Here is a 26,855-nt window from a genome sequence, read left to right on the forward strand (position 1 = left end):
CCACTTCCGGCCTGATAGACCCAGTGTGTTGGACCAATTCTCTACACTATGAGGAGTCTTTGTCCCATGGGGAAGTATCTATATTACAGTGTATTCATCTCTATAGGATGGGAAACCTGCGCAGGAAGATTGCGCCATCTAATACATTTTGATACACCCAAACATACGCCAATATAGCAGTTCTTGGCCCTCGGTTTTCATTCCGAGGTCCTCAGTTCACTCGGCATCTACTTCATAAAAGAAGATGCTTATCACTGTATTGGCCCCACCGCTTGAAAAATTTCCAGCTTTACGTTTGATATTCCTTCGTCTTACTACATATGTGAATTGGACTCTGGCTCGTTCTCTTCCGCTCTCAGGTCTTAGCTTTTTGTTTTATCTTTGCCATTAAGATCTCTGTAAAGAAGGCTTCATCCCGAACTTTCTATTGCCCGTCAAAGCTTCTCGGGATGTCTCAACATCCCAATTTGGAAGCCGAGAAACGGCCCCAGAACACCGATGCCGATTCCATCGGCGACTCTATCTCCTCGGTAGAAACACACGATGATCACGATGCCCTGGGAAAGACACTGACAGCTCGCGCTTCACGAACCTCGCATATGTCCTTGTCCGAACGAGTGACTACTATTGTGACCAATGCCACTGCCGACCCTAACTACGAGGTGGACTGGGAGGGTGAAGATGACCCTGAGAACCCCAAGAACTGGACTCTGGGGTATAAAGCCATGGGAATCTTTTTCCTGGCATGGAACACTCTCGTCGTGTGAGTTTCCTGTCCGATTACTGGTCTGATGGGAATATCGAACTAACTCGCCCGGCAGCGTGTTATATTCAACCTCTTATACTTCGGGCACCACCCTGATTGCCGAGGAATTCGGCGAGTCCGAAACCATCGTTACTCTCGGATTGACATTTTATCTCATCGGTCTCGCCATCGGATCTATGTTCATGGCACCGCTCAGTGAAGTGTACGGACGTAAACCCGTCTGTGTGATCTGCTTATCGATCTTCGCAGTCCTGATCATCCCCTGCGCGCTTGCCAAATCCGTTACGACATTGATCGTCGTTCGCTTCATTGCTGCTTTCTTCGGCAGCGTCATGATCTCCACTGCTCCTGGTATGGTCGCCGACCTGGTGGATGACGAGCACCGCGCGCTGGCCATCTCTATTTGGAGTATTGGCCCATTGAATGGACCAGGTTCGTAGTCCCTGCTCCCCGTGTGCCAAGTCGAGCAATTTCTAACCCAAAACAGTTCTTGGTCCTGTAATTGGAGGATTCGTGACTCAATATCTAGGCTGGCGCTGGATGGACTGGATCGCGCTCATCTTGTCCGCCATCGCATTGGTCTTCGCTATCCTCCTTAAAGAAACATATGCACCAACCCTGCTCCAAAAGAAAGCAGCCCGACTCCGCAAAGAAAGCGGTGAATCTCGCTGGTGGTGCCGCTACGACCAAAAGGCAGGCTTGAACGAGATCCTCAAGCTGAACCTCAGCCGCCCATTCGTGATGGCCGTCACCGAGCCAATTTGGTAAGCCCTAACTACAGTCCCTTTCATACACCACATACCCAACAGACCAAAAGGCTAACCAAAACCAGTATCTTCTGGAATATCTACATCGCAATCATCTACGGAATCCTCTACCTCTGCTTCGTAGCCTACCCAATCGTCTTCCAAGGAATCCGCGGCTGGGACCTGGGACTATCAGGCCTCGCTTTCCTAGGAATAGGAATCGGCGTCGTCCTCACAATCGCCTGCGAACCTTTAATCCGCCGCCTAATCAACAATCACGCCGTCGACCCAGAAACAGGCAAACCACCACCCGAAGCAATGGTCTCCTTAATCTGCATCTGCGCAGTCCTAATCCCAATCGGCGAGCTCTGGTTTGCCTGGACCTGTTCGCCAGCTTCGATTCACTGGATTGCTCCCCTGCTCGCGGGTATCCCTTTCGGCGCGGGAAACACCGGTGTCTTCATCTATGCGTCTAATTACCTCACGGGTAGTTATGGCATGTATGCTGCCTCTGCGTTGGCTGGAAACTCTGTTATTCGGAGTATACTTGGTGGTGTGCTCCCGCTGGTGGGCTCGTATATGTATGCCAGTCTTGGGCCGAACTGGTCGGGGACGTTGCTGGGTTTGTTGGAGGTTGTTATTGTGCCGATTCCGTTTGTGTTTTACAAGTATGGACACAAGATTCGGCGGCGCAGTGCGCTTATTGTGCGCATGCAGGAGGATAAAAAGAAGTTGGAGGGAAAAAGGGCTAAGAGGTTAGCTCAGTTGGCTCCGCAGAATGATGAGGAGAAGCAGGCTGGAGTTGTTTAGTCTGGGTCTTTGGTCTTTTCGGTGTTTGATTTGTATCTGATACCCGAGCTTGCATCTGAGGTGTTGTAAAAGTGCTTTTTTATCTTAAACGTTTAATATATCAGTGGCCTGTGAAGCCGTGTCCAGGTAAATAATATTATGGCTTTTGTTTTTATATTGTCTTCACCGCTTGGTATCTCAATTGGTAACTTGTATCATACGCTCCACATCCTGCGAATTGCGAAGGATCCTCTCATACTCTCCGAGAGCAATGGCACCAGCTGGGAACACCACAACAGCCTCGACATGCACCGGGCGAGAGGGAACCGTGACAGGACCGGTGGTTGTATCACTGGACTGCTTCGACTCGGGCGTTGAAGAAAAAGAAGACGATGGCGGCAGAGACTCTCTCACATAACCCAGCACATTCAACCACGTCCCCACACGCAGTTCTTCAGCAGTCAGGTCCTCAAGGACTGCATTGATATCGACAGATACAGAACCGAACTCTGCTTTGTTGCGTGGATAGTTGTGTTCCAGAACCAGATGGCCAGTGGCAATTGTATAATGCCTCACACTATGTGAGCACAAGCCAGAGATTACTGTTAGTATTTAATTGCAATTCCATGCATAACATCCATAGTTGCTAGGCCGGACGCACCAGCCAAGAAAGCGAACCTTCGAGTCCGCCTGTAGAGAAGAAAGATCAGAGAGGAACACGCGATTCGAGGGGCGCGGCCCATTCATTCCAGCATTATAGGCCCAAGGCCGTCGACATCGTAAAAGTGACAAGAGTGAAGTGAAAGAAGATCACAACATCTTCGGTCTGATAGCGCACGTGACCGATCTTACCGTGTATGTCATAGGCCCGAGGGGAAAGACGGATCTCTCCCCTCCTCATCAGATTATCCTGAAATTCTGCGACCAGCGTGCCGATCAACTTCTTGGTCTTCGGAGCCCTTACAGTCTACATCCCATTACCATCACCTGTATCGGCTCACACTGAGTTTGCCTGGAGCCTATCGCACCTCCACCTGACTTGCAGCAACCCACTAGCGCGACACAACTCAACGCCTCTCTTGATTTATTCGGCGCTGCCTGCTTTCTTTGAACATAATACGGAAAGCTCGCTGAGCTTCTATTCTATTTCCCCGACTTTCAGTGCCAGTTACGCTGATCCAATATGTGGTCTTGGTTTGGCGGCGCCGCCGCTCAGAAGCGCAAGGAAGCGCCTAAGAATGCTATCCTCGCGCTGCGGGGTCAGCTGGATATGCTCCAGAAGCGGGAGAGACATCTGGAGAACCTGATTTCGGAGCAGGATACGATCGCGCGGAAGAACATCAACTCTGATAAAAATGGTGGGTCTACTGGGCTTGTTTAGACAGCGAGCGGGAGGGTTGTGGAACCGGGACTAACGTCTCGAAACTATAGCTGCTAAGAATGCCCTCCGACGGAAAAAGGTGCACGAGAAGAATCTTGAGCAGACAACGGCGCAGACCATGCAACTCGAGCAGCAGATATACTCGATCGAAGCGGCAAATATCAACCACGAGACTCTACAGGCGATGAAGCAGGCCGGTGCGGCGATGAAGCAGATCCATGGTGGAATGAAGCTCGAGGATGTCGACAAGACAATGTATGTGTTTATCGGGTTTACACAGCGAACCGCTTGGGTACTTGCGGCTCTTGAGAGCGGGATTGATACTAATGTCTATGCAGGGAGGATCTCCAGGACCAGCATGCGCTCCACACGGAAATCGGAAACGCAATTACCAGTGTCCCGCTCGGCGAACAGCCCGACGAGGAAGATCTCGAGGCCGAATTGGAGGGTCTCGAGCAGGAGGCTATGGATGCGAAGATGCTCAACACTGGCTCTGTACCTGTTGGCGCTCAACTGGATCGGTTACCAGCTGCGGGGAATACAGAACGTATGTTGGGCTTGTCTGTCTATTGCATATATCATTCACTGACCACGTATATAGTCAAACAACCCGCCCAGGCACAAGAGGAAGACGACGAAGAAGCCGAGCTGGCAAAGCTGCGCGCGGAAATGGCCATGTGACAGTCCCTCTCGTTCCAGTCACGCGACCCATGCAGCCCCAGCATTGTTTTCTTCTATTTCTCCATCCTTGATCCTTGTCTCACCTTCGCATGCATGACCGGCCATTTTCTCAAGCAAGTCCCTTGACCGGCTGTCCAGTTCTTTCTTCTTTCTGCCTTTTGTCGCGGCGCTGACCAGGCTTACTTTTCTGTTTCTCCTTTCTTGTTTTCCTCTCTATTCTCTCCGTCACATTCCCCGAGACAATTCTGGCCGGGGTATCTTCCGATATTGCCCCCTGGTCTGTCTGTCTTCTGTCTCTCTGCTTTATCACTTTTCTATCTGGCTGTTCCACTCCTCAACACCCTTTCAATACAAACCTAATCGATCTTTTCGATTCCCGTCCTATCTTTGCTTGTTCTTCTAATGGAGTTCGTATAGATTATCTTGGTTCTTTGTTTTATGTAAGCTAAGATCTTAATCACAGCTCGGGATTGCATTTACAACGTCGTTAAGTCGTAGCTCCATCGTGAACACTATAGCCACTACTGCACCTAATATAAGTTGACTTAAGTGATACCGCTACAGCATATGAAAAAGAAGCTTTTGAATGTTTCATTATTATCCTATTCATATCTCAGATCCAATCGAATGCAAGCACAAAGGCAACATCGAAGAAAGAGATAAGTCAGATACATCATTGAGATAGAAATACATCCCATATGGAGATCGCAAGAGCGCAATCTCAGAGAAAAAGAGAAAAGAAAAAGAAAACTCCCATGACGAGTAATTCGCCAGCCATGTCCATCCAGCCCAAACCCAGAAATTCGCCGATGCGCAAGGAATCAAAATCAAAAGCAGAAGAAAATCCCAGAGAATGCCAATACCATGCCAACCCGAAAACGAGAATCGAAGACGTAGGTCCGAAGTTGAAGATCAGAGATTAGGGGAACCAGGCATAGCTCTTAGTAGGCTTCGCACGCTGACCATTCTCCGACTCCGTGCCCCACTTGGACTTCCACTCGACCTCCGCGGCAGCAGCGTCGAGAAGAGCCTCCTTGCAATCTGGCGGGAGGAGGGCAATGATCTCGGGGGTCATGAACTCCGGGTTTGTGGGGTTGGCGATGCTGACCATGCCGTTGTAGCCAATATCTTGGAGGTCGCCGTCTGGGCCGGGGATTCCCATGTTTGAATACTGGGGCGATTCGTAGACGATGTCTTGGACTACGTAGCGGTCTGTGACGGAGCGGGGGACTGGGGGAAGATTGTTGCGGGTTTGGTGGTGGTTTCGGGGTCTGTGGTGGGATTGTCGTTGTTTAGATCATTGGTGCTTTCGGGGCTGTCTGCGTTGGCGATGTTGAGTTCGGACATGTTCGTTGCTAGTCCGGTTTGGGCGTCAGATTCCAAGGGGACTGCTTCCCAGCGTACGTGGGTTGGCTGCATGATCTTGGGATATTGCATCGTGTTGGTGTGGACTTCATAGACACCTTTCAGGTTGGTACGGCGCATATCGGTAAGTTTATGGTTGTAGTTGCTGGAGAGTGGGTTAGTTGAAAGTTTATAGTTTGCATGGGTTGTTAAAATTACCTTGCAGCACGGGCATGCTCCAACATCCAGTTGTCATCAGTCACGGGGACACGGCGCTTCTTGGTATCAACGGGCTTGCCACCGGCGAGAGGCACAGTGGGCGCATTGGTGTGGTAAACACTGCTGGCGCCGTGCCAGGCGACGTATTGGTTGCGGTTGTACTCTTCACCAGGGCCAGGGATTCTGTCCTCAGGGACAGCCAACTCGCCTTCGACATCGCCGCGCTCACGGGCAGCTTGCTCGTCGTAGTCGTCGATAATCTTCTTGCCTCCAACGATAATCTTAGCACCGAACTCACGGAACACAGAACGGGCAGTGACAACACCAATTGCACGACCCTTGTAGGAGTGGGGAATCAGATCGCGTTCAATTAGGTCACGCTTAGCGTCGTCGTCAATGATAATCTTGTAGAGCATCTTGTGCTTCTGGAAGAACAGATAGGAGTCACGGAAACCAATGCAACGAGCCGGTTCAGTCGACAACATGTAGAGACGGTTACCGCGACCAAGAATCGAAAAAGTGCGGACACGATACTCACGACCTCCCTGAAGGTGACCGTCCTGGTCGACCTTGGTCGCACCAATAGGGTCGGGGGGGATCGAGACTTCATCGTTGATGACATCCATCATGTTTCCTTCCTTGTCGACAGGTACTTGGGTGAGATGTGAAGGACCGCGGTTGCGAGCCCAGCGACCTCCACTGGCAGCAGGACGACCTCGGCGTCTCCTCACCGGAGTAGTGACACGGATGTGGCCGTCGGCATCCAGGGTGTCCTCAGGGCGGGGGTTCTTGGGTGGACGACCAATGCGACGTTTCTTAGGAATGACGGACGGGCGACCAGGTCCGTAGTTGGGAGTATCACCTGCCTCAAGTTGGGGTACGTTGTCTCCGGGGGTTGCGACGCTAGTCCCTTCATCTGCCTTGGATTCGGCAGGAGTCTGAGCCTCAGCATCCACACCTTGGCCTTCGGCTTGGGATTCGGCTTGAGGTTCAACTGGAGCTTCAGATTCAGGTTCGCCTTCAACTTTGGATTCAACCTCAGGTTCGGCGTCTTGATCCTTTTCGGGGGATTCCGCTTGTGGTTCCTCGGTTTCGGCTACGGGGGAGGATGCTTGCGACGAAGGAACATCTACCATTTCCTCGTCAGAGCCCTCAGGAAGTACAGGTACATTTTCTAGTATATTGTTAATCGCGAACGCGTCCTAAAGGGATAGGTGAAGTGGAAGGAGGAATTGCATTGAATCGTTGAGGAGTGCAGGGTTGCGACCAACTTACTGATTGATTCCGCTGCCGCTTGGGCAGCTGCCCTCAGCTTGCGTGGCATTTTGGCGATGGTGGTTCAACACGCTTCAGCGCAAATGGTTCCATAGGCATAACTTGTTTTGCCGGTTGAATGTTGTTCCGTATCACGTGCATGGAAAGGCGGTGGAGGGACCAATTACTAATAAGTGAGTCATTCCCGGGCCACCACTTTGATTGTTACCTCAGTTACCTCAGCCGCCCCCAAAAAGGCGGTGAATTTGGCCATCCACCGCCTGCTGTTTCCAGCGATGCTGACACACCTTTTTTGGGGAACGTCTGAGCTGGGAATTTGGTGGTACCATACAAGTTTCCGGGGTTTTTGCCCGTGTTTATATGGCGAAGTTTCCAGGCGCGTCTTTCAATATTTCCAAGTTTCTCGCGCACCCACGCGAATATTAAGAATCGGGCGACGATGTCTTCTGCATCTTTCTGAGCTGAACCCATTGACACCAAAATTGTATGTATAACTGGAAAGGTGGGTGAGAAATATGTCCTTAAAATACCCGAAGGAACCCTTTCTTAAGCTGTCAAAGCCATTATATGCCCCAAGTATTCCGCCAAAACCTCCATGAAGCATATATTGACATATTTTAATGTATAGTGGCTACATCTGATCCACAATATTAACTCTATCGCGTGAGAATTGACTCCAAACCCGCCTCACGATGCCAGATCGACGCCCATCACGACGGAAGCCTCCTCGGAAATATAACGCGAAACTGAACGACCCCGGAAATGGACAGACACAGTTGGATAACTGGTTGGCCTCTGAGAATAATCGACCTTCTTCAAAGGCTGGAGAGCCTATTGAATTGGGAGTGGAGTACGAGAATGAGGGCGCAACTGTCTTGCTGGAGAAACAACAAGTTGAGAAGAATTCAGTTCTTCAAGCGCAGAAACTGATTCGCGATGCGTCTGAGAAGCGTAAGGATGAACAGGACCAAGCCATCAGACAAGCAATTCGAGAGCTGTATCCCTATTATCCACGTGCGGGTCAGTTGCAAGCATTGAGACAATTGATCTACCTGAGAAAGGACCTTATCCTGATTGCGAAGACGTCATTTGGGAAGAGTATGATATTGCAAGCAGTGTCACTCTTGCTTGATAAGTCTATCACCCTTGTTGTGCTTCCATTGAATCAAATTGGCGTTGAGCAGACCAATTACATCGAGAACATTGGAGGGCGACCTTGTTTCCTAAACAGGGAAACATTCTCATCCGAACTTCTTGACAGGGTACAAGCGGGCAAGTTCACACATGTCCTCGTGAGTCCAGAGCTTGCAATCAGTGACAAGTTCCGTTCAACTGCTATGCATCCAGGTTTCCGAGACCGGCTGGCTCTGGTTGTTGTAGACGAAGCTCATCTTGTGGCTCAATGGGGCAAAGATTTTCGAACGGACTATGCGCGATTGCATCAATTGCGAAGTCTATTCGGCAGTGGCGTCCCCTGGTTTGCATGCTCTGCTACGCTTGATATGAATACATTGCGCGTTGTTATTGAGGGACTTGGGTTTCCAAAGGATGTTGAAATCTTGCGGACATCCGTCAATCGTCCAGAGTTGCTCATTCAAACAGCTTGGATCCCACAAGGCGCGCATAAGAAGGCAACGGCCTTGCGTTTCCTGTTTGACAATGGTCCTTGTCAGCCCATTTTACGACCGTCACGAATCCCAAAGACATTGGTATTCTTTGACTCGAAGAATGATGCATATACTGCCATGGAAAATTGTCGGTATTGGCTGCAGCATAACAAGCAACCAGATGGGGCAAGTGTTCAACATTGCAACTATACCCTCAAAGAGGCAATGGATACGGTGAAGGTCTACCATAGCGACACCGCAAAGGGAGACAAGGAAGCAATGATCAAAGAGCTTCAGAAACCCGGACCGCAATCCAAGCTTCGTGTCCTCATGACCACCGAGGCACTAGCGCTCGGAGTGGACCTCCAGGATATTGATCAAGTTGTCATGTATCGGTTCCCCAAAAACCTACAACCAGCAACGCTCTGGCAACGCGGTGGTCGGGCATCTCGCCTTGGACAGGATGGAAAGATCGTTATTCTCGTTGATCAGTGGATACAGGGGCGTATCAAGAAACGTGCCGTGAAACGCAAGATTCATACAGAAAATGATGATCTAGCGGAAGACAACCCACTGGCCGATTCAGATGATGAAGTCAAAGAAGCAAACCCTGAGAGACCACAGAAAGGTGGACGCTTAAGTCATGAAGAGCGACGTGCTGTGTTGCCTGAATTTTGGTATCTCCTTGCCAATGAGCCTACAGAATGCCTCCGGAAACGGTTCCTGGACTACTTCAATGAACCTGAAGAGTTCAGATGTAATCCTCGGCGTGACCGGTGCTGCAGCAACTGCAATCCTGAGTATCAGCTCAATGATCCAACTCGTTATCTGTATACTGAGCACGGTCCGAGGTCAGGACAGATGGACGAGATAATCATCAACCAGTTAAAATATTGGTCCAAGGAGGTCCTTTCAAGCGCTTTGAACGGAGTGAAGTTCATACCTGATTGCTCAAGCATACTGGCAGAAGAACAATATGTCCATCTTGCGATATATATTGAAAATGCCACCTATTCGGAGCGGGAATATTTCCAGGCAAAGGATCTTCAGACAATATTGGGAATATGGGCTTTGTCGAATCAGCTTGCTGAGGGTCTTGTGGATGTCTTGAAGAATGCATATCAAGCAGCCTTTATGGCCACTATTCAAACCCCTGCAAAGAGGAAGCGTGTGTCGAATGACTCTAGTCAAATGAGTGAATGCAGCAACCTCACATGGTCTTCTGCAGTCACGCCAGAAAGCACCAGTCAACCAACTCCATCTCGGAATATCTCTCCGTGGGTTGATATTAACACGCCATCCCAAGCTTTTATGGACATGCCTCCTCCTTCGGCAACTCCAGTTCCCAAACGCAAGGCCCTCGGTGTGGTATCAGGAAATGGGCGTCGCGTGATGAAGGGTGGAGAAGACCTAGGTTCTAAGGTCTGGTAGAGAATGATGAACAATCCATCTGATGCATTCCATCAATGTGTGTCAGTCACCTTATAATATAGCGTGGGAGTATTATCAATGGAATGAAGAGAAGTATAGCTAAAGCTGTCCCGGCAGCAACCTGCTATTCAGTGTCATGTGTCATTCTCTTCAATCTCATCTAGAACAGCAATAGGAGTCGATGTCATCTTGCTAAAATCAACTTCTTGTGCCCACTGTCCGTTGACGACGAGGCTATTGAAGTTCTGTACGGCTTTGAAGAGCTTTTCGCCAATTGTTTCTGTGAGTATATCACATGGTTGAAAGCCTCTTGTCCGACCATTTGGTTGCTTTTGGATGCACTTCGAGATCTGATAAGCTAGATGACGAACATCCTGGCTAGCATCCTTATTTTGGTGTCGCCCATTGCTATATTCTCCAAAGGTAGCCTCCAGAAGCTCCTTTAGATCAGTACAGTAGCTGGCTGTGAGAGCAGTTCGACGGAACATGGTAGTGATGTCCAGATTTGAGGTCCGTCGAGTCGACATGAGTGTCTTCATATGAAGATTGAAGAACTCATTCAGTCGATCAATTTCGAACCAACCGTCCTCCGCACCCCGTAGATTCACAAGTCCGTTGGCAAGAATGGCAGTCTGCAGCTCGGGATCAGCTGCTTTGGTTTGAGTGAGCCATGTCATATACAAGGAGAGGAAAGAATATCGGGTTTTCTTTGTGCCAGGGAAGAGGAGACAACATTGTGCAAAGATCCGCTGGATAATTCCAATGTCACCAAGTTTGATGGCAAGCTTCAAGGACTTGTAAGTCTCCATCTGCTGAAGGAATTTCGCATGTGCTGAGAACTCATAGTCGACTGGTTCTCCTTCTCGTTCACGAACCTTAGACTGCTGCTCTTTAAAATGGAACAGAGACTGGCGTATCTGATCCACAACGTCCAGGAATTGACCCCTTCCGAGGCTTTGAATCCAATCATCCACATCTTTAGCATCCGCGAAATTGACTGTTAATGGGACAAACTGATAGAACATGGCCGTGACGCGAGCGTCAAATGAGCGAGTAGCCACCTCTTCTTTATGGTGGAATGGACTTTTGTGTCCCTGTACGCAACCGAGACAGACCTTATTATGATGGATCGTCGATTCAACGGTAGGGTGGTCTGTCCCAGCATAGAGCTCAAAGATCATATCCAAGTAGTTCATACGCCAGTGGAACAGTCCGGGGATTGGCAATATCCAGCTGAAACGATCGAAAAGACGAGAAGCCTCCGCACGTTCTTTTTTGACGGCACGAAGGAGTGACACTGTTTTCTGATCTCCATAAACCAGTTGTAAAAGCCCATCAAGGTCTGTATCATCATCATCCCCCAGTTGCTCCAGAAAGACATTCTGAATGACCTTGTATGTCCCCTCTGTCGTGCCTTCGTTGTATAACATTGGCCCAAGGCTGTAGTGAATTGTCTTCTGCGCTTGCAGTCGTTTAACTGCTGGGAATTCAGGCCAGTCAATAAGATGGGCTCGCGGTTTCATCTGGCCTGGTTTGACGCACGCTTCCGCAGTAAATAGTTTCTCTACTGCCTCCCGATGAGTATAGCGAATGGCCTCTGCAATCCAATGGCGCTGACATTGATGGAAGATCTCATCATCCTGATTGCCTGGTGCCATGTAGATATCATGAGGACTCAGTGTAACCTCTGGATGGAACATAGATCGGAGAAGCCCTCCTGCAGGGATGGACTGACCGATACAAAGCTTGCCAGTGGTGGCGGAGATATGCTCTGATGGATCACGAATAGTTTGATGTCGAACAGTCTGGCTGTAGTCAAAGTTATCCCATGCCACAATGAGATTCCTGCGAGAAGCCTGGGCATTCTGTTTCAATTGTTTCTGTACACATCTTGGGGTAAGAAGTCAGCCAGAACATGTTATTCTCCGGTAAATGCGGTTATAGTACCTGTCCTAGTTCTGCAAGTTCCTTCCGTCTGTCCATGATAGTCTGGTATGCTGAGTTTATCCCCAGGCCAGCCAGAAAGCTAATCACACGTCGCTTGACACCCATTGCATGTAAATACAAGCCGATCAACATCGGGAAGTTGTTGCTTTTCCGTGGTGCAAAAGCGCAAGCCAGAATTGAACAGACCATCACAATGCTGCCCTGGTGGATCTTGGGTGTATCGCGATGGTTTCCTGGAGGTGTCATGATGCTAACGAGCAGTCCACAGAGCTCTGGAGCTTTCCTCTGCATCTGCGTAGCCAAGCTAGAGATGTCCATATCTTTAGGGTCCACATTGGACTGGAACTCGCCGAGTATATCTCCGTTAATCAGCCCTCGAATCTCGGTCTGTATCCGAGACACGAGATCGGATGCACCAGTGGCATATATGTCTTTTGAGACACTACCTAGCCGCTCAATAATTTCAGGTTGCCCATATATAGCGTCAGACAATTTCTGTGCTCGATACGATGTCGAATATCCATTTTTTTTGACTGGTTGTGCATGCACCATGTGGTAAAGAAGATCCTTGATTGTCCACCGGTGCTTATCATTAAGCTCAGCCAGTACCATATCGACACGTTCGCGTGGCTGCAATCCTGAGATATAACGAGATCGCTGAGTAGACGCAGGTGGTTCTTGTAATGGTGAACTGGAAGAAGGCCACTCGAGGGAGGATTGTCGAGCACGCTTTCGCGATCTAGAGATCATATTGGGCAAATCCGGTGATGCCATTCTTTCTAACAATGTCAGAAATACTCTCAGAGAGCTTGAGAAAACACACCTTGACCAAATGGTGGGGTTGCTGGCGAGAACCGGAAACTTGTATGTACGGAAGGGGTTCCCGGCTCAGACCACGGGCTGATGAAGCAACCCAATCGGGTTAGCGTGGCAGAATCGGCAGAATTCTGTCTCATCATTGGCTGTGGTCTGAGGGAACTGAGGTAATTTGATTGCGTAATAAAGATGTCGAGGTAGCACGTGATCTCACTGCAACCTCTAACTGCATGACATCATAGGCTCCGTTCTTCGCTGCGGAGCATTTCGGGCTGTCCAACCTGAATTCAATTCTAGGCCTTGAACCGCCATTGCCGTCTCAAATTCCCCTTGGTATTCATAGACTTGTGTGACTGGACAATTTGGAACCGCTATGAGTTCATATAGATCTACATTGTAAATACATCTACTCCCCGGGTATACCGTTCTCTGCCGAATACATACAATACTACGAAGGAGTTATACAGCTTCAACCGAATCTAGATGACGCGGAGAATGAGTTGTGTAACCTATGACTTGTGTGAATTGACTGGAATCTGGATATCTTCAGCTTCACATGTGAAGAGGCTTGAGCTCCCAGATTAGCAACATGTTCTCCCCGCTCGGGCCTCCATTTCTAGGCATCTCGAATTGGCGCAACTGGCGGTTCCAAGAACGCGTCAAGGCTTCCTTTCGGCTCACCAACCGAGGAAAGCCGAATGGCATCATAGCAGTCTTGACAACGTGAATGAAAGACATTGCTGACAGGACCGCAGATCATGACACAGCGCAGATGACCCTCTGCGCCTCGGGCTCGGTCTGGTGCATAACGGACAATGCCTTGCGAATCCTGCATGCTACTATTCTGCAGCAAAGCCCGAAACCGAAGCATCCAAATGTATACAGTTTTGACCCTCCAGACAAGGATGCGAATAATCAGATCCCTTAACCCGGTCGAGCATCGCCAGGATATCATTTTCCATGCCTTCCCATTCGTTCTACATGTACAATCGAGAGGGGAGGCGAGCGCCGATCCTCCCCACCAAATTCGGAGATGTAGAAGAAAGAAGGCGATCTACTACTCCGTACAGTAGCGCTTCAAGCTCACATCTGTTGCACAATTGACGCACTGGTTGTGAGCTCCACCGAACTATGTTGGTGCTAGAGTCGCAGTGAGGGACCGATGACGCATGTGGAGGGTAGCCTGGTAGCCTTGGAGCATTTGTGACCACAGCATATTTGCAGATGCAAGGGGAGCTGAAAGGGCCGGTCCATATTCCAAGCTCAAAGCTGAAAGGCTGCACCACGATCGCGATCGGCTTGTGTAGATCGGCCTCGATCTATGGTTTCACAGTATGAAAGGCGATGAAATATTTGTCGGTCCTATGGGCTATAAGTGCAGTGTGCAGTATACAGTGTATGTACAGTGCGTACAGCAGGAAGGAGGAAGTATACGGAAAACACTACTCCGGATATAAAGAAGCGGTCTCTGTCACCAGATGATGAAATCGCACAGTACCCCGCCCTCGGGGAATGCATTCGAGCGCGATAAGAGACAAAATTCGAATATTCCACCATTATTGAGGTCCAAAATTCCATGTATCAGCCTCTTGATTCCAACCCTGGTACTTATGTGGGCCATGTGCCTTGGGCAAATGAATCTAATCTGCCATATGAATGCTGAAACTGAATCCATAAAGTGTACGGAAATGGTAGAGACTCCTAATTAGGAAATCGAGAACAAGATCCCGAGTCATTCTCTTGATATTACTCTGGGCTCCACCATCCCTTCCCTTTTGGCTTCCCCCCATGATTTGCCTCTTCGAAATAGGAAATAGACTGCATAGAAAATACAAAAGCGTCCAAACCTCCGGTCGTCCAGGCTTTTTTTCTTATAATCTCACGGCTTATGGTCAGCTTCTTTCAGCTGGTCATTCGGTCAAGGGACATTTAGCGCGGAGACATGGGTGAATGAACATCTCAGGGTGGATTATCGAAGCAAGAATTCCTCCATATTCCAACGATTCCAACAAATCCAACATTTCCAGCATTTCCAGCATTTCCAACCTTTCCCCAACACTACTTCTCGAATACTCGATACTCGACCGAATCTAGTTGGGGCTCGGGTTCAACCCGCAAACTTCCTTAGTCAACCTCCAATTTTTGCCTTCACTCAATTTTCAACCCAACCCCGCCCCCTCCGATATTTTTGAATGGAATCACAATGGCGAGCGGAACCGAATTGCACGATGCAATGAAGTCAATCCCGTAAGTTCTTTTTATCTTCTTTCTTGCGGGACAGAGAGACCATCCCCTCGCACCGCATGGCATTGCAGTCGCTCTGGTTTTTACCTGCATGAAACACGTTTCGAGGCCTTTCTGCCGTGTCTCTCCTACATCTCGATTCTCGTCGGACTTTGCCTACGACTTTGGGGGAGAACTTCTTGCTCGGACCACAAAAGCCAAGCAGATGGCTAATTTTTAATCTCATTAGTTCTACATCGGAGGACGAGAATCAGGACCAGATCGGGTCAAATGGGTCAACCCCTACGCCGACTGGGATCGCTACACCGGAACCCGATCCTGCGGACAAGCGTCTGCCTTCCATAATGCACAACTACTTCCAGGTTGGTTCTATCTCTGGTGATAAAGCGAGTTTGCCGCGGTTTTGGTCATGCCTGTCGAAATCCTCTGAGGACCCTCAATCAAATGCGCTCCCACCCTCCGATCCCTCCGAGTCCTTTGTCATGATGGAGCAGGAAGATGGGTCTGATAAGATGACGGAAACTGTTCCTGCTGGCCTGCCCACTCCTCCTCATTCGCTGTTGCAACACGACTCAGATGAGATGGAACTCGGGACGAGTCCAGGCACCTCATCTATCTTTAATACCCTGAAGAGTTACCTCATTCCACCCGCAACCCCCGATGATTCTTCCCGCCGTCAAACTTCCCTTCCAGTCTCCAGCGTTTCTGACGACCCCGTCCTTGCCACACACTTCTCCAATCCTTCTCTCCCCTCCGATGCCTTTTCCCTGACCGAATCTCCCCTCCTCGACCATGAGAAACCGCATGTTTCAGTGTCTTCCGAGAACTTGGCCAAGCTAACTGGAAACGCGCCCGACGGGTCGCGTCTTAAGAACACCCCGCCCCTTACCCCCAGGGCCATGTCCAACGAAGTCCAAACCTCCCAGCCAAAGGATGTCACGCCAGTCACGCCAGCTGAGCCAGCTCCGCAAGAGCCCGAACCAGAATCCACCACGGACGACATGGAAAGCTCCACTGATGAGATCACTATGAAGCTCGACGAGGCATTCCCCTCCCAATCTGCAACATCTACATCTCCTGCCAACGGTGCACCCACGGGTCCAATCAACGGTAAATTGTTTGTGAAGATTACCGACGGTCGAGGATTGCGGCCGAGTTTCGATCCCTATGTGGTGTGCGTTTTTGAATGGAATGAGTACATCTCCAAAGGTGCTCGTGATGGTGAGGAAGAAACAAAGAGACGCCAGCTTGAGTCGGATGCCGAAGAGGCTGCTGCTGGCCGACCGATGGCCATTCCCATGAAGAGCCGACAGAGCAGTCACAACAGTGCCGTGGATGGTGATCACAAGGGACGGACGCCTGTCACGGACCCCCACTGGGATCACGAGGCAACTTTGTAAGTTCTATATTAAAATGAGTTTATATGAATCGTTCGCTAATTTTATTTAGTGATGTTATGGGAGACCAGTCAGAGCTTGATGTCACAGTTTACGACCGCAACAACCAAGAAGCTTTCCTGGGTCATGTACGGCTCTGCATCAATCTGAAAGAAGATCACAGCAGGTTAGAAGGGTGGTTCCCCTTGGTCGCCCGTGGCGCCGGAGACAACCAAGTGTCGGGAGAAATCCACCTCGAGATGAACTTTGAGAAGACGGATCGGAAGCAGGTTGGGCCGAACGATTTCCTTATCCTCAAGCTGATCGGAAAGGGAACTTTCGGTCAGGTTTATCAGGTCAAGAAGAAGGACACTCAGCGTATCTATGCTATGAAGGTTCTGTCAAAGAAGGTTATCATTCAGAAGAAGGAAGTGGCACATACACTTGGAGAGCGCAACATTCTTGTGCGTACCGCTATGACAGCATCTCCATTCATTGTGGGCCTCAAGTTCTCCTTCCAGACCCCGACAGATCTGTATCTTGTCACGGATTACATGTCCGGCGGTGAACTGTTCTGGCATTTGCAACGTGAGGGCCGATTCCAGGAGGCCCGGGCGAAGTTCTACATTGCTGAGTTGATTCTGGCTCTGCAACATCTTCACGACCATGACATTGTGTACCGTGATCTCAAGCCGGAGAACATTCTGCTGGATGCCAACGGTCACGTCGCTCTTTGTGATTTTGGTTTGTCCAAGGCCAATCTGACACAAAATGACACTACCAACACCTTCTGTGGTACCACTGAATACCTAGCCCCTGAGGTGCTACTTGATGAGCAAGGATACACGAAGATGGTCGACTTCTGGTCTCTGGGAGTGTTGGTCTTTGAGATGTGCTGTGGATGGAGTCCATTCTACGCCGAGGACACTCAACAGATGTACAAGAACATTGCCTTTGGCAAGGTGCGATTCCCCAGAGATGCCCTTAGCACCGAGGGCCGGAACTTTGTCAAGGGTCTGCTGAACCGGAACCCCAAGCACCGCTTGGGCGCCAATGGTGATGCTAAGGAGCTGATGGCTCACCCATTCTTCCACGACATCAACTGGGAGGCACTTTGCCGCAAACAGGTGATCCCTCCATTCAAGCCCCAACTGCAGTCCGACACCGACACCTCCAACTTTGACCCGGAGTTCACAAACGCGCTGGAGAACAACAACTCGCTGAACCTCCGCGCAGCTGCCTTGGCCAACGGCCTGATGCCCGGCTCCACACCTCTGTCCCCCGGAATGCAAGCCAACTTCAAGGGATTCACCTTCGTCAACGAAAGCTCCATCGACCACCACTTGAAGGACGATTTGAGCGATCACATGGAAGAAGATGCGATGCATGACGGCGGGTACCAGCGATCGCACCGGTCCGGCAACTCAGTCGACCAGCGCATGGCAGGCGTTCAGAAGACGCACGATGGCACAGAACCCGGAATCTTCAACGTTGACGATACCTTTGACATGTGATTACGTTTTTCATTCATCTCCTACTGCATGATCATAGAGTCTTGATCTGGCATACATTTTCCTACTTGTCCTGTACATGCCCTCGGATGCATCACTTCAGCCCGCAAATATATGTTGCTCTTTCCATCTGCGTTTCCCTATTTTCATGTCTCAATCTTCATGTCTGATGTCTGTCATGTCCATTTCTTATTCGGCTATCTGTTAAGGTCTCTCAAGCTGGTGTCTAACCCAATGTTGCTTTCCCTTTCAGTCTGGTTTCTATCCTGGCAACTAGTCTGCGATTATACCACGACACATCATTTCTTCTAGACATGATCCGCGATTCGTGATTCTTGATCCCAGCTTTCTGCCAGCTAGTCCCCAGCCACATACCCCCTTCTCCCGGGTCTCTATTTTTCATCATTCAAACATGTCTCCCGGGGGAATTTGCGTGTTTGGAGTTGGGTTTTGGGTAATTTCATGTGCCTTACTGAATTGGTATGTCGTTCTGGGCGATTTATCCCTAGTACGCGCCTTTGCTTCTCTGTCTTTTCTGTCTTCGGTCTCCAGCGCAGTTATTGATAGCTTGTTTTTTTGAATCTCTCTATCTTTATCTCTATTTTCTGGGATCGTTGCGTTTCCTCAGTCCGAATTCTGATACCAGCTCTTTTGCTTGCTCATACTCTATTCCTATCTTATGGCATCTTATCTCTTCTTATCATGGTGGTATTGGTAATTTCGTCCTTTATGCCTGTGGCTGATCAGGTCCATCTTTGATGATGGAGGGAGTGATAGTTATCCTTATCGTCTTCGGGTCATTTTCGTGGCGTTTGGGCATTAGGTTAGGCACGGGTCTGGATGTGCATCAGCGGGTATGCTGTCCACGGGTTCTATAGCAACTTGATTGAATGTCACATGCTAAATTTCAACTCTCCCGTAAGATGTCTACATCTACAAGAGTATGTACCCGCCGCCTATGTAGGGGCTCTAGAAGATCGTACTCTATCAAAAATTGGCGGATTTTCCACCGTTTTCCAAGCCATTTTCTATGTTTATTTTAAGCTCGACTCTTTCGCCGAATACATATATACTTGTATTTAGGTGGGGTTTGTTACCGCTTTGTAGGATTATCTACTATATCTTAGTCAGGTGTAGCTACATGAAGGAACCTTGTCTGACATGCTTAGGTAGTTACACACTCCTACTTTGGAGTACGTATCCAGAGCTATGGTATATAAACCTAAAAATCCGAGACTGCTATGTCCCTGTCAATTAAGGATGACCGGATTGCGCAATACCTAGGGTGTATGCTATCTAGGCCATGCCATGTAGTATATTTCCTCGGGTAAGGCTTTCATACCTAAACTGCTAGATTTCTCGAAAGGCCGGCTTGGAAATAAGGAACACGGAGTTAAGAGATTACCCAAAATGAGATAAACAACTTTTCATAGCCTTGAACACTATTTGTAAAATAGTGCCACAGGGTTTCCTATTTTGGATGCTTCGTCTAAAAGTAATGATTTCACATCTGCCACGTTCATCGCAGGTGAAAACTTCTTCCTCCCTTGCGAAGAGTGAATGTACACAGATCCATGGTGTACGTATAGGACCAACTGGTCATCAACGCTCTTGCCGAGCAATTCTCGGTAGTAAGCCGTCAAAACTTTGGGCTGGAGAACAGAGGAGTACTATGCTTCCATAAAGCACTGTGAATGTTTGCTTTGAGCTGGGAAGACGGCTGTTTCTCTTCCAGTTGATGTAAAAAGGAGTCGAGGACATCTTCAGGCAAATTTTGATGTAATCTCAGCGCATCAATAACACGGTGGTCCCAATCTTGCATTTTGTCCAACAAGGATATTAGTTGGTCTCGGAGCTTGTTTGATGTGGAAGTATGTCTTGCAACAAGTTGAAAGGCATCCCGGCTGTACTTATGAAGGTCACTTGTCACATGGTCAATCATGGCTTCAAGAGCCTTATCCGGCAGGTGAGTCGCCCGTACAAGCGCGTAAACAGCCTCTGATCTTTCGGGATCCTTTTTCATACTTGCAATTAGAGCATCATACGCCCTGTTGGGGAGATGGGTATGCCCTCCAAGCACCCGAGCAGCAGAATATCTCACTGTGCGGTCGGTGTCCTCCGTTATCCGCGCAATTAGAGCATCAAAAGCCCTTTCCGGTAGATGATTCTTCCCAGCTAGCGTCTGAGTTGTGGAACTTCTAGCACTTTCATCAACCCCCTCCGTCATTTGCGAAATTACGGCATCAAGAGCCGCATCTGGCAGGTGCTTCTGAGACCTAAGCAAAGAACCGGTATAGTATCTAACCAGTTTTGAGTGGTCTTCTGTCATCTGAGTCACCAAGATATTTAGGGTCTCGTCTTTGAGTTTATGGCCCCATAAAGTCCTGGTTGCCTGGACTCTGACAGCACCTCCACATCCTCTATCATGCGGGTGGTGAGGGCATCGATAGCACTCTCTGGCAGGCGAGACTGTTTGCTCAACGTCTCAGTGCCCCGAAGTCTGACGCAACGATCTGCGTCTCTTAGAGTTTGCAGGATATATTCTTGGACGAGCTTCGGGCTGTCGGAAAATGGGACAATGCGAGCAGGTTGGAAATCAAGATTTTTCAGATATATAGTCAACACTCGTAAGACCCTTTCAGTCATTGGAGATAGCCTGCTCAAAAGGCCATAGACTTGTTTTGAGTCTGCCTTATCGCCATTTTGAAGGCAAAACATGGCGGCATCTAGATCTTCCTCGGGTATAGAAGCTTGCTTGAGCAAAGATTTAATCGCGGCGGTCCTCAAGGGTTTGCTGGATGATCCTTGCCATTGAGCTCTCAAAAGCTCCAGAGTCTCTTCTGACACTTTTGTCTCCTTCTTCAAAATATTAATGGCGTCAATTTTCAGGTTTTCTGGCGTGTTTTCATCTCTCAGAACTGACAAAGTTGCCTGTTGCAGAGTGTGAGTGAGATGGGTTCGTAAAGAACCGTAGCATATTGGGATCGACGACCTTTTTATCGGCCGTGCCATTGATGATTTTATTTGCAAAGTTCCTAAGCAAGACATCGTATTCGTCGTCGTGGGCAATTGAAGACAGCATGGCAGCCTCGGTCATTGAGCCATCTTCAACCCATGATCTTCTTCAACGTTGGTCAAGCGCGCAAGAAAAAGAAAAGACGGCTCTGCAGGCAATGGTGACTTGTATGATCCGCTAATCTGGTGCCTAGGTGGTAATGCCATGATGCTCCCATATTACTTCAACCGCGGTTTTATCGGCTCTATATTAAAAGCGATCTGTCAGGACATGCATCCTGCCTAATACATCGGACCGATGCCTTATTTCTCCGGCCTCATGCAAACCTCCGGGTTAACCTCCGTTTGATAGTCATGCAGCTCTCCCTCCCAGCAAACTACACAGAGAAAACACCTCCAGTCACCTTCCCCTCACCATCAAACAACAACGTATCTTTGCACACCTTAATCTCGGCCCCGCAAACAAATACAACAGACCTAAGCGCGGGCATAGCAATATGTCCACCTCAAGCAGGCCGGGCTTTGTCCCCATCGTCACGAACAAGCAGAGATCTATCATATCCTCGAGGGGGAAGGCGAAATGACTGTTGACGGGGTTACCACTCGGGTGCAGGCCGGGTGCACTGTTTTTATTCCGCGAAATGCTGAGCATGGGATTGTTAATACGGGTAGTGGAGTGCTGAGGTGGTTTTATGTTTTTGCTGTTGGATCTTTTGGGGATATTGTTTATCGGTTTTCGGGGGAGGCGGGGGAGAAAGCCAAGTTGTGAGATTAACCCGTAGTATACGGTATCTGGGCTCTGAATCGTCTCGAAATCACAGCATGTGTAAAGCTGTAGCTTGTTTTCCTGAATCCAACCTTTTTCTTCTTCTTTTTCTTTGGTCGTCAGCCAAGCTAACCTAGCTCTTCTCCTGTGCTGCATGCAGTATTTGCATTACACGTTCCAGCTGCAAGGGGAGAAAAGCATCGCAAACCTGCTCATTACCACTCGTACCCACTCTCCACGAGGACCTGGCGGCATAGCTGGTCATTTAGTGTTATGCATACTCAAAGAAATGATGTTAGGGGGTATTATTCAATCCAAGAAAATAGCGCACCAAGGCTCATATAAGGCTACCTCAAAGCAGTTACTTGAAAGCGTACAGCCTCCCTTAACTATGTATCGTATATCACCGATCCGATCCCTTAATATTATCAGAAAATCAATTCACTTCCATTGTACAAACTCTGATGCCTCAAAACGCAAGCACAACTATACTTCTCGCTCTCGCTGGCCACCGACGAATAACCCGACACCATACGATATACTCGGCACCCAAAGAGGCCAAAAATATCTGAAGGCAAGATACTATGACCTGGTCAAGACCTACCATCCAGACCTGAACATGACTTCCTCCCGTGAAAGTTTGTCCAAAGAGGAACGAGTAGAGCGGTACCGCCTCGTTGTCGCCGCACACGAGATTCTTTCGGATCCCCAAAAGCGTGCGGCATATGATGTATACGGAATCGGCTGGGGAGCGCCATCTAACTGCTCTCAATGGAGTGATACAACGACAGCCCCATTCACGAACAGACGTCGCACCTATAGCTGGGAATATGGAGGCCACGCATCATCCGAGTTTGATATATGGGGCTTTCTTTCTACGCATAAAGATATCATCCGCCTAGTGGCGGTGATTTTCATTTTTGGCGACGCTTGCCTCTTCCTGGTTACTTTGTCCAAGGCAAAGGTTGAATTGGAACGGTTGGATATAGAGCTCAGGAAGCTTATGCTTCATCGTCAACAGCGGTCGCTTGATGCACCCTCGAGAATTTTACAGCTGGAGCGCTTCTTTCTAAGGAGAGATCCCTCTGGGATGGGCGTATTTCCTGGAGAGGAGTCTTCTTACCGTGAGATTCTTCCATTGTGTATGCATTGACGTTATTGTAAGGAGTTTTGGAGTGTATCTTTTTCCGGCACTATATGCATGTATAGAGCTCACGTACTGTTCATTAAGATGGCTACATACCACGGGCGATATTTAATGTCTTTGGTATCCTATGGTCGTCAATGTGATCCGTACTGATCAACGATGAGGGGATTTGCGGTCTCTAGAGAATTTGACGTAAAGTCGCTCCACCACGCTCGGAAATGTGACCCTGGAATGACAACATGGATGGAAAGAGATTGTCTAGCCGGATTGTTCAATGACAATTTTCCTCCGTTGCTCGATATGATATCATCTATATTTGTAGTATGTAGGTGGGCCTGAGAGGCAGGTCCGACAACAAAAGACAAAAGAAAGGTCTCCCCAAGGATTCTCAAAATTCTCCATGCAAAGTACCGAAATCATAGTATAGTCCAAATCAAGTCATAAACACAGGTTCATCTACGCAGGAAGCCCCGTTCTTTCTCGTGATATCACCACGTGGGAATTGTGGCCATATGGATCGTCTCTCCCAAACATCATTGAGTTGTTTGTTCAGAACCATCGTGAATAGGCAATGAACCCTCCTGGTGATAGTATGGTTTGCAAAGCACCGAACCTAAGGCAACAATATATTTCAGTCTCTGATATGAAGTCAATCTAGAGACCAGTATGGTATACCTGGGGCAAGTGGGACCATGATCGCCCAAACTTCTCGACAATGACAATTCGCCCCATTGGTATGGGTGCAATTGGCGAGTGGGCGCCCGGCTTTGGGTATTCTTTTCATGGGGCGATCAAAATGTGCACATTTAGAAGATCGATGGCCTCTTATACATGATTCACTTCCTTGGAATCAGTAAGCGTCCCGATTGGAAAGTGAGCTCTTACCAAGACCATTTGTCGCCCTCCGAGTCAAAAGGCATAGTTCCAACGGGTTAAACAAAGGTAGTTTTTGAGAAATGGGAAGTCCAATATCCGCTTTCTGGATCTAGTTGCTTGGCGGGGTTGTATAAGATGTAATTTGCGCAAATGTGCTCAAATTGCGCCTGAGTCCATTATCGACTGTGATGCATCATTTTTCCTGTTGTTTCTTTTAGCTCATGTAACTGCCAAAAAATCCCCTCGGAAGGGGTTTGCATAGAATCGTTGTTCCTAGTTAGAAGCCCTTGCTTGAGGGAGATCAAGAGTCAGAATTAACCAATTAGCTAGTCTTGGGCATGTTTGTTCTTCTAGTTGCTATGCGTGCATGAGATTCTAACACGGGATTGCTAGCCAAAATGGCTCTTTCGACAATATATCGTATTTAGCTCTAACATATCAATATCCTATCAAGAATGTATAAAGCAAATATGAAGGACGATGAATGATCCCAAGCAACACTTATGGCGTGCACGTAACTTATACATATTGGCAAGGTTCTAACAGAGATTTGCGCATTCATGCATTGAACCACATCTTTGCCACTCGTACTGAAGGATCGTATGCAGCATTCAAATAGAGCCTCCATGGACGGAAACTGACATGCGACGCGTTGCATTCCAAATAAAACGCCACGGGAGCCTCGCTATCACGATTAAATGCCCTTATTACCTCGGCCACTGTAAAGGCTCCATAAATCAGAGACCCAGTAGTGAACAACGTCAAACTGCTGGGGTCAAACTGCTGGAAAACCCGAGGCTAGGATTAGATGCCCTTCTTTTCTAATTTTCGAAGCTTGTTCATTTAGCTATGCATCCAATCAGTGGGACCGCGACAGTGGAGCCTATCATAATTGCGGCGAAGAATGGTAAGCCCCAAAAAGAAGATCTGAAAAGCGCATCTGTAGAGCAAATTTGTTCTGCTGAGCATATAGATGTTCTGGGTGCACCTAGAATGCGAGATGTATACATTCGTACATAGCGTGGGGTGCCTTGGTGCCAGATTGCCAGGTATACAGCCAGATGGAAACAGAGGCTATCCACAGGAGACTTGCTAACGTAAGTAGTGTCCAGCGATGCGCACCGTTTTAGGACTGCTGCGAAGAACACAATCATAAGGACTATAACGCATCACATAGCAATATTTCCATAGGTCAAGTAGCCAAGTATGTAGGGCGAGTTCTGCTAGCCTAGGGTGGTTTACCTCATCCCCTAATATCTGAGATACACGCGGTGGTAGTAAGGGCAGCGGGCGTATCCCTTGCTGGGATATAGGGTTTGTCGCCACGGCGAACGCCAAAATATTTATTCAGACAGTGTTAAAATGTCGCTAGAAGTTAGATATACTCCAGTAAGAGGAAGATATGAAAAAGAACAAAAAAAGAAATTTGAGGGTAACCCGTCTCGATCAGATAACCTTGTGAACTGGAGTCACACGCGCTGCCAATTGCGCCATACCCCCGAATTGGTGAAAGGAAATGCCCCACCAAACCCTATCACCATTCCTCTCAACGGCCACTTTAGGAGAAGATTGTTGCATACTTCTAAATCAATATAACGATATTATACTGGCCCTAACGTAAGACAGAATAAAATTATTGTTTATAAATTTATTCAGCCCAATGATAATTAGCTGGATTAAATTTGATGCGTGGAGATACGTTTATGCACTTTTGTGTAGTGATGTGTGCTGTTATATATAAAGACATCCAGATCAATGTATTAAAGTAATTTATCAAGAGATTATAAAGGCCTTTGCACCTAGAATTTCGAGCACAGAGAACGAGAACATACCCACGACCATAGCTATTAGTGCTTTCTTTACATCGACACGCTTGTTTCCTCACACGCGACCGGAATTTGAGACCACATGCAGCGAGTAGAGAAGTTACACTAGAGCCTAGACGGTGGATTCTACTCTACCTATAGTATATAAACCAGATGAAAGCCTAATAAATAAACAAAGAATGGATAGAGGTAAAGGGTTTGAGTGTCGAGGCTGCATGACTCCCTTCTGATTTGCCCATTCCATACAGCCCTTTTTTTTTTCTCAATTTCAAGCGCTTTCCAATCCCGTGAGACTCACATACCATTAATGTAGCCAGACATATCTCATGCACTCATTAGAAGTGGGGTGTTGTACGTCGCTCTGCCAGTGTGCACCCCTGTGCTACTGTACACGTACTTGCATGCGTGGGCAAGTACATCAACCTCAGGGGTTGGAAATCAATAAGCATGATTAAAAGCATGGTAATCAAAACCGAACCAGTTGCAGCCACCTACTTCATATCTACAGTGTTACGGCCCCCACCGTAAGATCTATTTAAATCCACGAGCAATAGACAAAAGATCAAACACCAAAGGAACAGCGCTCCATCCAAAACAAAGCATGTCCAGGGATGGTACCAACACAAGACACATTGGAACCCAAACCAACCCACAACATACCATAAATAGCATCCAACCTTCGGCCGATCTGTGTTATCTGCACCTGCATGCAAGACCATCAATTCAGCCAAACCCTGTACATCACAAACATACACTGGCGAGCAAATGAAAGCAGTCTGGTGGATCAATTAGGCAAATGTATTCCAAATCCCACAATATCACACACCGAGGGAGTGGCACATTCCCCATAACTCGCCAGATCCAATGGTGCAATTGGCCCTAATGAAGAACTGTATGGAGCTGGTCCCACCGAGATCGGGTTTCAGCTCTGATTCTTTCCCACGTTCTCGGATCTTCATTCTGCATGTATATGTAAAAGGGAATATAGCACCGAGCTTTGGTTCCCGAGTTTACCGTGCCTTTCCGAAGATACAGTAATGAGCTACATGCATTGTGTTGCTCACTACCCCTATTTGGGTGGCGTGGAGGAAA

The 26,855-nt window shown here is 48.4% G+C and overlaps 8 protein-coding genes across 8 annotated transcripts; 4 read left to right on the top strand and 4 right to left on the bottom strand.

Moving 5' to 3' along the window:
* Positions 1–449: 449 nt before the first annotated feature.
* N7446_002722 (MFS transporter) lies at positions 450–2,421 on the top strand (the record flags this gene model as incomplete). The annotated part of the gene is made up of 4 exons (XM_058511471.1): positions 450–763; positions 822–1,198; positions 1,254–1,530; positions 1,599–2,421. The coding sequence occupies 4 exons, from the start codon at positions 450–452 to the stop codon at positions 2,320–2,322; spliced, it is 1,692 nt and encodes a 563-aa protein (XP_058377007.1). The 3' UTR covers positions 2,323–2,421.
* On the bottom strand, positions 2,422–3,075 carry N7446_002723 (nuclear telomere cap complex subunit Ten1). Its single transcript, XM_058511472.1, has 2 exons — positions 2,963–3,075; positions 2,422–2,878 (listed from the first exon to the last, which is right to left on the bottom strand). Exons 1-2 carry the CDS (start codon positions 3,046–3,048, stop codon positions 2,500–2,502), a joined length of 465 nt encoding a protein of 154 aa, XP_058377008.1. The 5' UTR covers positions 3,049–3,075; the 3' UTR covers positions 2,422–2,499.
* Positions 3,076–3,484: 409 nt separating this feature from the next.
* On the top strand, positions 3,485–4,363 carry N7446_002724 (ESCRT-III subunit protein SNF7; the record flags this gene model as incomplete). Its single annotated transcript, XM_058511473.1, has 4 exons — positions 3,485–3,659; positions 3,733–3,937; positions 4,021–4,229; positions 4,284–4,363. 4 exons carry the CDS (start codon positions 3,485–3,487, stop codon positions 4,361–4,363), a joined length of 669 nt encoding a protein of 222 aa, XP_058377009.1.
* Positions 4,364–5,282: 919 nt separating this feature from the next.
* N7446_002725 (uncharacterized protein) lies at positions 5,283–5,525 on the bottom strand (the record flags this gene model as incomplete). The annotated part of the gene is made up of 1 exon (XM_058511474.1): positions 5,283–5,525. One exon carries the CDS (start codon positions 5,523–5,525, stop codon positions 5,283–5,285), a length of 243 nt encoding a protein of 80 aa, XP_058377010.1.
* Positions 5,526–5,563: 38 nt separating this feature from the next.
* Positions 5,564–7,250, bottom strand: N7446_002726 (chromatin structure-remodeling complex subunit RSC7; the record flags this gene model as incomplete). Its single annotated transcript, XM_058511475.1, has 3 exons — positions 5,564–5,873; positions 5,927–7,100; positions 7,202–7,250. 3 exons carry the CDS (start codon positions 7,248–7,250, stop codon positions 5,564–5,566), a joined length of 1,533 nt encoding a protein of 510 aa, XP_058377011.1.
* Positions 7,251–14,661: 7,411 nt separating this feature from the next.
* Positions 14,662–18,869, top strand: schA (serine/threonine protein kinase SCH9). Its single transcript, XM_058511476.1, has 3 exons — positions 14,662–15,249; positions 15,476–16,642; positions 16,696–18,869. The coding sequence occupies exons 1-3, from the start codon at positions 15,206–15,208 to the stop codon at positions 18,134–18,136; spliced, it is 2,652 nt and encodes an 883-aa protein (XP_058377012.1). The 5' UTR covers positions 14,662–15,205; the 3' UTR covers positions 18,137–18,869.
* A 903-nt stretch (positions 18,870–19,772) lies between these two features.
* Positions 19,773–21,230, bottom strand: N7446_002728 (uncharacterized protein; the record flags this gene model as incomplete). Its single annotated transcript, XM_058511477.1, has 3 exons — positions 19,773–20,409; positions 20,538–20,992; positions 21,057–21,230. 3 exons carry the CDS (start codon positions 21,228–21,230, stop codon positions 19,773–19,775), a joined length of 1,266 nt encoding a protein of 421 aa, XP_058377013.1.
* A 1,303-nt stretch (positions 21,231–22,533) lies between these two features.
* Positions 22,534–23,067, top strand: N7446_002729 (uncharacterized protein; the record flags this gene model as incomplete). Its single annotated transcript, XM_058511478.1, has 1 exon — positions 22,534–23,067. The coding sequence occupies one exon, from the start codon at positions 22,534–22,536 to the stop codon at positions 23,065–23,067; it is 534 nt and encodes a 177-aa protein (XP_058377014.1).
* Between the last annotated feature and the right edge of the window lie 3,788 nt (positions 23,068–26,855).

This window comes from Penicillium canescens (genome assembly GCF_028828765.1).
Source record: "Penicillium canescens strain IBT 15451 chromosome Unknown utg000002l_segment0_segment0, whole genome shotgun sequence".
Taxonomy (NCBI): domain Eukaryota; kingdom Fungi; phylum Ascomycota; class Eurotiomycetes; order Eurotiales; family Aspergillaceae; genus Penicillium; species Penicillium canescens.

Excerpts from the sequence above, each read along its gene's own strand:
- N7446_002723 (XM_058511472.1), bottom strand. The coding sequence starts at position 3,048 with ATGAATGGGCCGCGCCCCTCGAATCGCGTGTTCCTCTCTGATCTTTCT. Across the intron at positions 2,879-2,962 it reads AAGGTTCGCTTTCTTGGCTG|TGTGAGGCATTATACAATTG; the intron begins GTGCGTCCGGCC and ends GTGCTCACATAG.
- schA (XM_058511476.1), top strand. The coding sequence starts at position 15,206 with ATGGCGAGCGGAACCGAATTGCACGATGCAATGAAGTCAATCCC. Across the intron at positions 15,250-15,475 it reads GATGCAATGAAGTCAATCCC|TTCTACATCGGAGGACGAGA; the intron begins GTAAGTTCTTTT and ends TAATCTCATTAG. Across the intron at positions 16,643-16,695 it reads TGGGATCACGAGGCAACTTT|TGATGTTATGGGAGACCAGT; the intron begins GTAAGTTCTATA and ends AATTTTATTTAG.